General features: G+C 37.5%; 2 protein-coding genes across 2 annotated transcripts in view; both read right to left on the minus strand.

The window, feature by feature from the left end:
* Positions 1–815: 815 nt before the first annotated feature.
* Positions 816–7,789, minus strand: slc15a1a (solute carrier family 15 member 1a). The gene is made up of 22 exons (XM_053328537.1): positions 7,757–7,789; positions 7,230–7,317; positions 6,972–7,113; positions 5,921–6,040; positions 5,698–5,797; positions 5,082–5,172; positions 4,900–4,983; positions 4,709–4,791; positions 4,505–4,591; positions 4,322–4,411; positions 4,192–4,236; positions 4,072–4,104; positions 3,886–3,974; positions 3,295–3,376; positions 3,084–3,203; positions 2,783–2,935; positions 2,647–2,693; positions 2,246–2,353; positions 2,040–2,139; positions 1,495–1,632; positions 1,237–1,344; positions 816–1,064 (listed from the first exon to the last, which is right to left on the minus strand). The coding sequence occupies exons 2-22, from the start codon at positions 7,234–7,236 to the stop codon at positions 816–818; spliced, it is 2,076 nt and encodes a 691-aa protein (XP_053184512.1). The 5' UTR covers positions 7,237–7,317; positions 7,757–7,789.
* Positions 7,790–8,333: 544 nt separating this feature from the next.
* Positions 8,334–12,532, minus strand: part of LOC128367871 (dedicator of cytokinesis protein 9-like) — a 75,210-nt gene continuing 71,011 nt past the window's right edge. The window contains exons 49-53 of the mRNA XM_053328541.1: positions 12,234–12,444; positions 11,234–11,424; positions 11,043–11,143; positions 10,821–10,959; positions 8,334–9,492 (exon numbers count right to left, since the gene is read on the minus strand). Coding sequence (XP_053184516.1) covers positions 9,367–9,492; positions 10,821–10,959; positions 11,043–11,143; positions 11,234–11,424; positions 12,234–12,444 — 768 coding nt within the window. The 3' untranslated portion in view covers positions 8,334–9,366. The remainder of the gene's footprint in view (positions 9,493–10,820; positions 10,960–11,042; positions 11,144–11,233; positions 11,425–12,233; positions 12,445–12,532) is intronic.

The following is a 12,532-nucleotide window of genomic DNA, read 5'->3' on the forward strand; positions in this document are numbered from 1 at the left end:
AGCAAGAGTTGATCTTAATTCCTTGAGGATGTACTGCAGACCTTATTTCAGAATCCACTATTGTTGTAACCTACGTATACATACAGTATTCATACAGTAGCATTCAGTTAATTTTATTACCTTTGCATATAATATATTTCACATTCATACATATTTATACACAGGCTTATAGTAATTACCGTAATCTTGCAATCATTTATGACTTATTTGTGCTTCTGGTTAGATGCCAACTGCATTCCATTGGGAAGTACTTGTACTGTACTTGTTCAACAACAATAAAGTTGAATCTAATCTAATCTAATAGGACATTCAGTACATGCAAAGCACTTTTGGTGCCAAAAACAACACTATTAAGTCTTATGCTGTATGTCTGGAAACTTTAATGGAGACAGAGCTATGAACAAGAATTACAGACTCCCTGGTTCTCAAGACTTAAATTGTAAATGATGTAACACAGTAAGGATTTCTTTTTATTGCTTACTTGAACATCATTTACACATAAATATAAAACAGCAATTACATTACATTATATGTAAGTGGAAAATGATAACATTTATTGGCTGTTTTATAATTCTATAGCCAACAGTATATTTTTGATATACAGAATATAGTTTTAGAGGACTATCTGTCTTTTGCCAATAAAATATAAAATATTTAAAACTCTCTATCTCACACACACACACACACACACACACACACACACACACACACACACACACACACACACTTTAGATTTACTGTACATTATTTTTCATGTTTCAATATTAAAGTTTAGATATAAACCAATTACTGACATATAATCTGTGTTTGACACTTCACATTTTAGTTTGTTTGTCTGGATCATCTTCATCATGAGATTTAATCGAGTCTTTCTTGACCATTTCAATCTCTGTCTTCTTTAACTTGCTTTTATCATCCTCATCATCATCATCATCATCATGAACCTTCTTCGTGAACTGGGCTTCAATTTCAGCAGGGTCCATGTAGGTGTAGGTGTATGCCATAAAGGAGAAGATGATACATACAGCCACCAAGAGGGAGGCAAAGAGAACATACTCTGCCCACTTTGAAAGAGGAGGAGAGAGATACAGAGGGTCAAACATGGTATTAATACATCATCATGTGCCACTGTCACTACATGTCATAGAAACATAGACATGTCTTAAATGTCCACTACATGTTTTTACATTGTTTTAGTCTGTAAGGACTAGTTTTGAGTGTAATTTGTGTGGGTACCTGTTTGGGAAGCTTTGCGAGCTCAGCCACAATCAGAACGATGAAGTTTCCAACTGCAACGGTGAGCAGCCAGCCTGCTTGCAGTACTGCTTTCATGTTACTAGGTGCCTTTAAGACAAGAAGAATGACATAAAATGAACAAAGAATATTTTACAGAACTATTATATAGTTCAAGGACTAGGAAAATGGGATATTCAAATTTAATGTGCCCTACTCCTTCTTCTTCTGTACAGTCATGAAATAAAAGTTTGCCTTTACCTGTGAATAAGAAAACTCCAGACCAGTAACAGAAAACATCACTTCACCAGCAGTTATAAAGAAGTACTGTGGGATCTGGAGGGCCATGTGAACCGAGTTGGGCTTGATGTCTTCTGCCATAGTAATACCTTCCTGACACTAAAATAAAAAACAGAAATTATTATGATTGTTCAGTTTAGGCTACTGTTTCACAACTAGTATGACCCAAAAGACAAGACAGATTTTACCAGAGCATGCAAATGCTGTACACTGTGAATGCTCTTGGTTTTTTTCATACAGAAGTAAACAGTGCATCTGTCGGGGACTATTTTCAGTTGATTAACACATTTTAGTGAGTATTACCAGAAGCATGTGTATGTGGGATTGATTCAAAAATAAACTAGTGCCATTGTTCATTGTAGAATAAATTAGACTCTGGAGAACCAATTACAGAGTGATCTGGCATCATTTTCCTTACATAGTTCAACACATTATTAGATTAGATTCAATTTGACAAAGCTGACCAGGTAAAACCTATGATACTGGAAATCTTATGTGAAACTTACATTGGTAATGGCAGGGATAAAGAAAGTGTATGAACTTCCAAATCCAAAGTCCTTGGTGTACTCACAAGACTGTGAACCACTACTTATGGTGAAGGTGGTCCTGATTGTTAGACAAGAAAATCTGCTTAATGAACTGGATTTTTGTTTGCAAAAATATTGATCAATGTATAAACATATTATATTAGTTAAGATTAAAATATCCTTACTTTCCATATGTTATCTGGGTGTAGTTGGAATAATAAGATGGCCCAATTAATCCTACATCTGTTCCAGCAATGGATACGTCCACATCTGTATCCATACCATTTACAAACCTGAAATGATTGCACATTAAGCAAAAATATTAAAGCCAGAAAATTAACCCTAACCCTAAAAAGTCAATCTTAAAACCAACATATATAATCTCCTCATTTTTATTCATTTCATCTAAAAATGCAGATAAATATAGGGTTGCAACTAACTGATTTTCATTATTTTCACTACCTGACAAATGACTTAAACAATTAACCGATTACTAAAATAGTTATAAATTATTATATATAATTTGTATCAGTGTAATTGTATATATAATTGAATCAACAGTTTAAACATTTGTACTTTAACTTACCGGATTGCATTGTTGCCTTCCTCTGGCTTTTTAATCAAATCTTGAGTCTGAGGAAATAGATGGTTTATGTTTATCAATTTAACCATTAAAAGATCTTGTGTGTCTTTATTATTATTACTTTGTGCTTCTAACTCACCAACACCCATTCCTCACTGATGTTTGAGGGAATGAGAAGTGTTTGTCGCTTTCCACTGACCAAGGGAATGAGTTTAGCCTGTGCAGGACTGCCTGACTTAGTGAGTGAAATGCTGATATTTCCTGCTTTGAATGTGAAGAATTCATCACTGGCCTGCAAAACAAATCCAAAAGTGCAAACACTGAGAATCTGCATACTCAACCAGTATGTTTTGGATCACATGCACCAGATTTTTACAGAGTTTTAAACTTGTAGGTCCCAATCGTGTAGAAAGATTTGTGTTATTTATATGAAGACATACCAGAGCTGCAGAAAGTTCCAGTGGCTCATTGTCAGGCATGTTAACTGTCACTGGTGTACTACCCATGTTGAGTAATTTCAGCTGACTCTGGGAGGCTGATGGGAAGGTGGGCAGTGTAGTCTGGAATTTAGTACAATGTAGAAATCAGCAATTGTTGTTGTCATGAACTCCAAGAGTAGTTTCTTATATTTTTATATATATTTATACTTACATCAACTTGAATCTGAACCAGTGCAGCACAGACAAAAGCTATAGCTGCCAGAAGCATCCCCACTGTCATTCTTTTCAGAGGTCTGTTGAAGGAATATTAAGTGCTGTTACTGCTTTGTCTGACATTTGGGAGAATTACAGCACGTCTTAATTTGAATACAAGAATATGTTTTTAGCATTTTCAACATCAACCTGGTTGTTACAGGCCTGTGTGAGGGTTGTCAAATGTTGAATTTAGATCTACATGTTTGAGGTCTTTCTCTGCAAAATGTTTCTTGTTCATCATCAAGTAATAGTTATATTTTGGGGAAGTATACAGACAGGTTTGCTGCTTGGTAACAAATATGAGAGTGGAATCAATACTCTCATTTAACATTCAGCAAGCAAGGGAAGAGGAGGTTAAGAGTATGGTATATGGTATGGTTTTATTTCAATATGGTGTCCATGTAGAAAATAACACTTTGAAAGTGAGAAATCTCTGCACCTGTCAAAGTAAATATCTTTCAATAACCCCTCAAAATTATTCAATCATTGTATGAATAACTCACAGCTAAGCCCTGCAGCTGGCTCGCTGAGTTCCAGCAGTACTTACGTAAAGTTCAGGCCACACTTTTGGATTAGAGGGTAGATAACGCTGTCCATGATAGGCACCAGAGTCAGGATCAGGATGGGGTTGACAGTCTTTTCAAAACATAAATTGCACAGTGAATATTTTCTCAAATAGAGTTCAGTGAAGAACATCAGTCCAAGTGAACATGATAAAATCATTTCAACTTACCTGCATCTGATCAGGCTGGATAACAAGTAGCCCCTGCAGACATGAAGAGATTAGTAGAACATACATACATTGCTTCAATTAGTAAATGTATTTACTGTTGCTTTAAATCATTAAACTCACAAAGTTCCCATCCAAGTTGGTGGCCTGCAGAGTCCATCGAGAACCCTTAAAGAGAGGTAGAGAATTTAGCACGGTTTACACTCGAAACATGTCAGATGAGTGATCAAGTGTCATACATATGACAAGATACCTTTTGGTCAAATAGGGTCCAGAACATTGGAAGTGGGATGTATAAAAAGAGGACCCTCAGCACCATCTTGATTTGAGCAATGAGGAGTTTCTACAGAATAGAAAGACAGAATATGAATTGCTGTTTGTGAATTAAAAACAGTTGTAGGGAAATTTCAAAGATTTAAATAAAGTAAAAACTTACTTCATATTTTTCTTCTGCCCAGTCCATCCAGTGCTCCCTTTTTGGATGCTCACTGCTTCTGTGCCTGTAGCGGTTTTTGATTGCAAACTGATTGAGAGAAGAGCAAATCGAAAAAGAACATTTGCTTTTAGAAACAACCAGAGCTGCTGTTAGTATACAACGAATACAGAATGTGTTGATGCAAATGGTGTAAACCAGACTTACCCCGATACATTTACACACATCCAGCATGATATTCCCTTGTGGCTCAGCTTTATAGTACATACCACTCCCAACGATGAACACCACTGTTAGGATCATTGTAGATAAAACATTAGTAACGTCACACAGTATATACCAAACCTTTACATTTTTGCTTCATGTGCACAATCAGTCTCCAAATTGCTTAGACATACCGAGTGCAACCACCATTAGTGCTGCAGGGACACCGAAGGCCAGAGGATAACAGCTCTGCTTAGTCTGGATGCCACACTCCTGAGCTGCAGATGAAGGTACAAACAACTGTTCAATAACTTATTTTTTTCAATTATCACATGCATTGTGTGTATGGCACAAACACTGTCCTACTCGTATCTACCTCTGAGGATTGGAGTGATAATAGTTGACAGGAGACTGCCGCCATTGATGCACAGGTAGAATACAGAGAAGAAAGTTCTCCTCTGCTTGTCCTGCACAGAGAAATATGTCAGTGAACATCTGTCATATATTCCATGTGTTTTGTTGTGCAATGCTGAATATGATGTGTAGTGATTAATATTGTGTATATATATTAAATATTGCAACCAATGTTCTTTTTAGTCATGCTAGCAGCATGGCAGGTGGTATGGCCATTCTGCAGGTCTACCACTTTTTTTCCAGACTGAAATACATTAACTAGAGGATGGAATGGCAGTAAACATTTGTACAGATATACATGGTACCCAGAGGGTAAATCCTAATGATTTTGCTAGACCCCTGACTTCCTCTAGGCTTAATGACATTACAATCTTTCACCATAAGGTGTTGGGATGTCTGGTCACCCTACTGTATGTTTTTGTCTATGTCTTGATAGTAGATAGTAGAGACAGGAAATGGGGGAAGGGAGAGGTGGGATGACATGCAATAAAGTACAGATGTTGCAATTATATGCTTGATCTTATCGTCAATGCCACATTTTAAACATAAGAGGGACAGTAGTGAGATAATATTCTAACCTGGTGCTCACTAAATTGGTCTCCACCAAAGGCAGCCACACAAGGTTTGATACCACCAGTGCCCAGAGCAATGAGGAAGAGTCCCACCATGGACAACACACTATGAGGAGGAACACACGCATGAGCAGGTAGAACTGTTGAAATATGTGGTGGAAACTGCACACAAAAAATGCCACATTGTGGATTTTGACTCAATTATTCCTGTAGAAGAGTAGAAACTCACACATGAAAGGTCATGTTGTCTGGTGACCCATCTCTGTTTGTGTCAGTGATGTCATGGATTGCACTGACAGCCATCGCAACCTGGCCAAGTGCATAGACAATGGACAAGTAGATGATAGTCCTGTTAGGGAAAGAGATGAGGCAGTAGTGGAAATGGTTAAGTAAAAAGTATCCATAGAACAATGTAAAAATACTGTTACAAGTAAATATTCTGTATTTAAAATCCTACTTCAGTAAAAAGACATAGCGTCCCTCTCTGTAGAGCGACAGAAGGCTTTATACAACTTTTTTCACTTATGTAATAAAACCCAAAGATCTATAAACACACTTTGATGTGTAAAGTGGGTCTCCTGTAATACTAAAGCATCAGTGTAAGAAACATTTTGCTGTTGTAGCTGATCATGGTGGAGTGACAAGTAGATATTTGACATTAAGGTAGGTACTTCAGTATAGTGGTTTACAACAAGGATTGCACACCTTCTAAAGGCTCACCAATCACATATTTGAGGGTTTTGATAATGATAATTTAGGTAGGAAAGAAGTTCTATTAAACTTTCTTATTTTTATTTTTTTAAACTTTTCTTTGATCATTGATTTTTGAAAAATGTTGCCATTTTGGACCTTGAAGTTTTGAGGGAAATCAGTCTTTGGTGGAACTAAAAAGTCCAAAATGTTTCAAAAGGCACTGTTTTTTTAAAGGGATCACAAACCAAAAGGTTGTTTTTTGAGAAAATGTTTGATGTTTAGCTTATCACATGTTTTTTAATACATCTGAATAGTAACAAGTAACTTTATCTTTCTAATAAATGTAGTGGAGTAAAATGTACATCATTTTCCTCTGACGTGGTGGAGTTGAAGAAGCAGAAAATGGAAATACTCAAGTAAAGCCAAATTACCCAAAAATTGTACTCAAGTACAGTACTTGAGTAAATGTACCTCTTACTTATCACCACTAGAGACAGTCATGATCTAAAACTACTTGTGGATGTTGTACAAGAAAATAATTCAAGCCTTCATGTATTAAATTGGGGGAACCTGAGGCAGTCACTCACTTGAACTTTCCCAGCCAGGAGTCAGCCACAATGGCCCCGAGAATAGGGGTTAGGTAGCACAGAGCCACAAAGACGTGATAGATGGAAGTGGCCATATCATCATCCCAGCGCAAGAAGTACTTGAAGTACAGTACCAGGACAGCTGTGGATCATGAGGGAAAATAGAAGCTTCTTCTTATTTTAAAGTATATAATCATCCATTTAATCAGACAGCTCTGAAAATGTTTGGTCAGGATTGTGCGAATGAAATATTCTCACCGCGCATGCCATAGTAGGAGAACCTTTCGCAGAACTCATTCACCACAATAAAAAAAATGCTGATCGGGTAACCACACACCGCTTTGTCCTGATGAATAAACACAGCAAGTATTTATATAAGCTACTTAATTAAGTAGTAATTAAGTGTATATATCAATATATAAAACTCCTAAAATTTTATTTAATCTGTAACAATGCATCATCATCATCATCAATTTATATTAGATAAACTGATCATATGTCTTGTATGGATAATCTTGATCTTAAATAGCTTCAGCTGTTAAATAAATGCTGTGTAGTAAGAGTGGAGTATTTCCTCTGAAATTTATTGGAATTGATGAATAAAGTAGCACAACACTCAAGTGAAATACAACCACCTCAAACTTACAAGGGTATTTAGCATGTCAGTACAGTGAATAGCACATTGAGAGCCTGTGTTCTTTGTTGCTATTGATAATTATTTAACATGAACATGACATGAAAAAACTGCATTAACAACCAATAAATGAATGAATCAAGTACTTTACCGTGCCTCTGTTCTTCCCTTTCTTGGGATCTTCGTTATCTGTGCACAAGATGAAACTAGTGTAAATGACTGGCTGTTTTCCAATGACTTTTCAGTATTAAATGAAGAAACAATGTGGCAGTAGTAAAACGTATGTAATTCAGTGATGACATTTCTGACTTCTTCCTCAGGTGTCAGCTTTTTTCCAGTTTGCAATAATTACTTTTTGTGGATTTGAATGATAACACGCCAGAATACATGTTTGCACACTCACCTGCCATGATGTCTCAGTGCAGCTTTTTATTTGGATATTCCTTAGTGATTCCTGCGAGGAGATGATAATTGATCCTTCACAGCTCAAGAGTGTGAGTGTCTCTAATATTGCTTTTTATTAGCCCTTGATCTGTCTTCCACACTGCTGACAGTGTTGCTTTTATGGTGGGCGGGAACAGGATAGGAGATAGGGACTGAAGATAGCTCACCTCAAGACTTCATATGAATCATTAATTCACAAGAACTCCACAACTCACCCAAATATAACGATCAACAAACGACTACTTTAATAAATGAGTAAACAAATAAGCACACGTGAGTAACACTGCAGAGAAAAGTGTGTATTTTATTGAAAAAGAAAAGCATTAGGGAACAACTCTGTTTACAGCAGAACAGTGACTTCGAGTTAAATAAAAATAAAAACAAAAACAAAAAAACCCATCGCTGCCCAAATATAAAACAATTCCTCAAACATTTCAATGAACACTAAAATGGTAAAAGCTTCAAATTACTTCCACAGTAGGTGAAGTGCCTGGTTCCCACACCTCATCGCTTTGGCAAAAAGGTGAACATCATCTTTACAGTGTATGAGCTCCACACAGCAAGAAATTTTGCAATTATTGCACACACTCCTTTTTTTATATACATTAATAAACAACTTGGAATATCCTTTTTGTATGAAATGGCTTTAAATATTCTAAAACTCCCCCTTTCTAAGACATTGAAGTGAATTGAATGCTAACATAAACTAAAAGAGGCCCTTTGCAAATTTGCCTTTTTATAGAAATATAATTTCATGTACAGGGTGATGAGTGCTGTATGCAGCATAGGCCGCTCATCTAGACATCAATACAGTGGCTTATAAAAGTGGAATACTGTACATATAAAAACACAATGTGAAACACCAATAAAATAAACAAAAATGGGCTGTTGGGAGGTTGGTGGGTGTAATATAATGACATGCATAAAATATATCCCAACAGGAATGTCTCGATGGAAAACACTGCCAAGTCTTTTTAGGTAGAAGCAGGTCAGAGATGAAACAGGTTATGTCTCATCACATATGTGTGAAGCTGGGACAAAGTCTGTGTCCTGTCACCTCTCCTAGCATGATCCCCTCTCTTGTTGCTCATGTCTCAGGCTTCACTGGTGTGGTGTCACAGGAAAATTAAATTGGCCACACCCCACACAGTTACCATACTGTTAAATAGGTCCGGGGCCTTGGTCGTGGTCTGTTGAGGGAAACCAGACAGTAAAGAAGAGGTGAGAGGTGCCTGTTCTTTCTTCAGGATCCTCTACTGGCGTGCCCAGTTGGCGAATATAGTGGGCGCTGAGTTCAAGGCCTACCCCAGGCTAGCATCATACCACAGAGGAGGAACTGGGGATGCCCTGAATGGTGGCACTGGTTGGCGTGCCGCTGATAGCGTTAAAGATGTGAAGCGAGTCCGGAAGAACGCTCTTCATGCCATCTTCCACAGGACTGATCTGGAAGAAAGAGTGTGTGGAGGAAAAATGAGATATAAAAACATACCAATACCATTTTAAGTATTTGTCCCTAACCAAGCCCTTATATATAGGAATAGTTTGACATTTTGGTAGGTAACACCCACTTACTTTTCTGCAGAGAGTTTGATACCTCTCATGAAGCTAGGAGGCGGCTAGCTTATCTTAGCATAAAGACTGCAACAGCTAGCATGTCAAAGGGTAACAAAATCTGCCTACCAACATCACTAAAAAGTCACTAATGTATATCTTATATTTTGTTTTTCACCATATCAGGCAAAACACACAAGTAAATCTCTGCTAGAAAGCAAATTATATACAGTATATTGTATTTGCTAAAATGTGGAACTATAACTTTATGGAGATGTTTCATGAAGGTTAACAGATCAAGTAAAAACATGTACATATAACATCAGTAGAAAATCATTAAGTGTTACATATTTGTGTATGTGTACATGTACAAAAACAAATGTAAAAGCATAAGCACAGACATTAAAATGTGTGTACACATGCATATACAGACATAGATATCCATGTACATATTGTTTATGCATGTAAAAAAAAAAGAAGTACACATAGGCTATACAGTTCCTACATGCATACTGCATACACATGCAAACAAATTCATCACAGCAATCCAAAAGAGATACAGTATGCCAAAAAGAGATTGATCTAGCCAGCAGATGCATCAGGAGTTTTCACAGTGAAGTTGAAGTATCAAGAGGATCCACGTGTCAGATTTTTTAGAATGTATTGCAGGGATATAAAGATAAGCTTGTCTGTGGTCTGATCAGATAACGTTGCCAATCTATTTAGTGCTTTAAAATTGGACCTCTGCTGTAGCTTGAGTAAAAGAAGTCTCATGTGGTCAAATCTATTTTTGCTAGAATTTAAGCTCCAGCTGAACTTGACAGGGTGTTTGACCTAACACTAAGCAGACTAGAACAATAAAGTGTTGTAAGGATTCTGCTTCCAGAAATGTTACAGAGGTTTCTGTGTTTTTTTTAATATGACTATCAAGATGGAGATTGGTGAAGAACTACTGTGACACTAGGATTTCCCCAGAGTTTGACAATGAAAGATCCTACAGCCATAAAGATGTATGATAATGTCTGAGAAGAGATGCCTCTGTCTGGCTGGACCAACAATGAACTACTCGGCCTTTATTGCAAACTGTTGCTTCTTGCATTACCATCCAATCTGCTCATGTCAGCACAAGGGAGAAACAGAGAATGGAGTTATCAAAGAGTGTTTTATCAATCATATAATCAGTCATTTCATGAATGCAGCATGACCAATGATGCACTCACTTGCTCATGCATGATGATGGACAGCTCTCTAGCGAGGTCTCTATAGTTGGCCTTCATTTCATCATGATATTCCTGTTGGTCTTCTTTAATCAGTCGCTCATTAATGCCCAACCCGTGCCCACATGCCTCCACAAAATGCCTGTTCAAGGAGATAGCATTAGGATGAATTAAACAAAGTAGTAAAACCTGATTAACCTTTAATTTAAGATGTTGAAAACTCACCTGAAGACCTCTTTCAACTGTTTGACCTTGTTATCTGGATACTTCTTGGCGCTAGCGTCATCCAGGAAAGCTCGGGCATATGCAAGCGGACCTGCATTTACCTGAGGGTAGATGTCACAGGATGTCATGTATTTTTCCCCCATAATCATTTCATAAAATATGTCCCCTATCTGTGTGTGTATGTTGTTCACCTGGACGCTGATGCTGCCCTGCAGTTTAAGCTGCAGTCGGATCATGTCCACCTCACTGGAGGAGCAGAGCTGTTTGATCTCAGCCACCTTCTTGCTCATCTCGTCGATGGCCACCTCGATGGGGCTGAGATCAGTGTGGTGTTGATACATCACCGCTATACGTTTCTTTACGTAGGGGAAACAGTGTGTGGCTGGGGGTCAGAAACACAATGAGGAGACCAGTCAACAGCTTGCTTCTCAGTGCATGTGCTTCTCTGAGTTTTACAGCTTAGAATCCACTCATATCTGAAGTTAACATCCTATGAAAAATCTTGCATAATAAAGATAAGAAGATATAGTTGAACTTTTGTATCTTTTGCACCATAAAGCAATATCACTGTAACTAGTGATTAGGAAAGGTCCTTGACAAACAGCTTGCATGTTCAAAATCTAATCAAGATCTTCCAGTGATGCACTTTTCTGCTGAGCAGTGCATTTGAAGTCTGCTGTGTGGATATACAGAAAATGACAGGGATGGGCCAGAGTTTGGAAGCAAAATGTGAGAAACATTTAAGTCAAGTTTTTAGATTTTTTAGATCTACATAGTGTCTTAAACAGGAAGTACACAAATTTTAAACACCAAGATCAGTTTACAAGTAATGTTTTACTTGAAAACAGTTGCATCATTTCATAACTTTTTCTGTGCTTCTGGAATTTCTAGAGTCTGAAAAAACATCCCAGATAATGGCAACAGGGATATCTGAGTTTAGGCTTAGAGACTACAGATTTTTTTAAATGAAACTGGGGGTGTGGCATGGACATACTAGGTAGGGAGGGTCTAACAATAAATGCTATCAACAAGAAGCTATAAGTCAGAATATCACTGCCTCTGCTACACTAATTCAGACCATTATTTGAATCTGTCCCTTGCAAGTCCCCAATTTTATGTTTTACTAAATTGCTGTGTGCCCTTTTCGAAGCTTATCTTATGTACCGCTACCACATAGATAGGATAACCTACTCGTTAGTATAGTCCTGCGTTTACACTGCTCCTCCACCCCGCCTTGCTTTTTGCCTGATATGGTGAAAGGCATCTCAAACACAAAGCGGCGGATGTTGTGGCTTTTTTCAAAGTCTGTCTTCCTGTCCGTCAGCTCCTTCTCCTCCAGGTAAGGAGTCACATGTGTCACTTGGATATATGCATACTTAGAGTCCAGGTCTTTGGGGTTAATCTGCAGAAGATACATGACATTACAACTCATTACAAATCATATAGGTCACGTTGTGCTTCTGGGAAAATTTCTCATAATCACAAATCAA

Source organism: Scomber japonicus, chromosome 11, assembly GCF_027409825.1.
Source record: "Scomber japonicus isolate fScoJap1 chromosome 11, fScoJap1.pri, whole genome shotgun sequence".
NCBI classification, from domain to species: Eukaryota; Metazoa; Chordata; class Actinopteri; order Scombriformes; family Scombridae; genus Scomber; species Scomber japonicus.

Excerpts from the sequence above, each read along its gene's own strand:
- slc15a1a (XM_053328537.1), bottom strand. Across the intron at positions 3,204-3,294 it reads TGGTTCAGATTCAAGTTGAT|ACTACACTGCCCACCTTCCC; the intron begins GTAAGTATAAAT and ends ACTAAATTCCAG. Across the intron at positions 1,065-1,236 it reads TCGCAAAGCTTCCCAAACAG|TGGGCAGAGTATGTTCTCTT; the intron begins GTACCCACACAA and ends CCTCTTTCAAAG.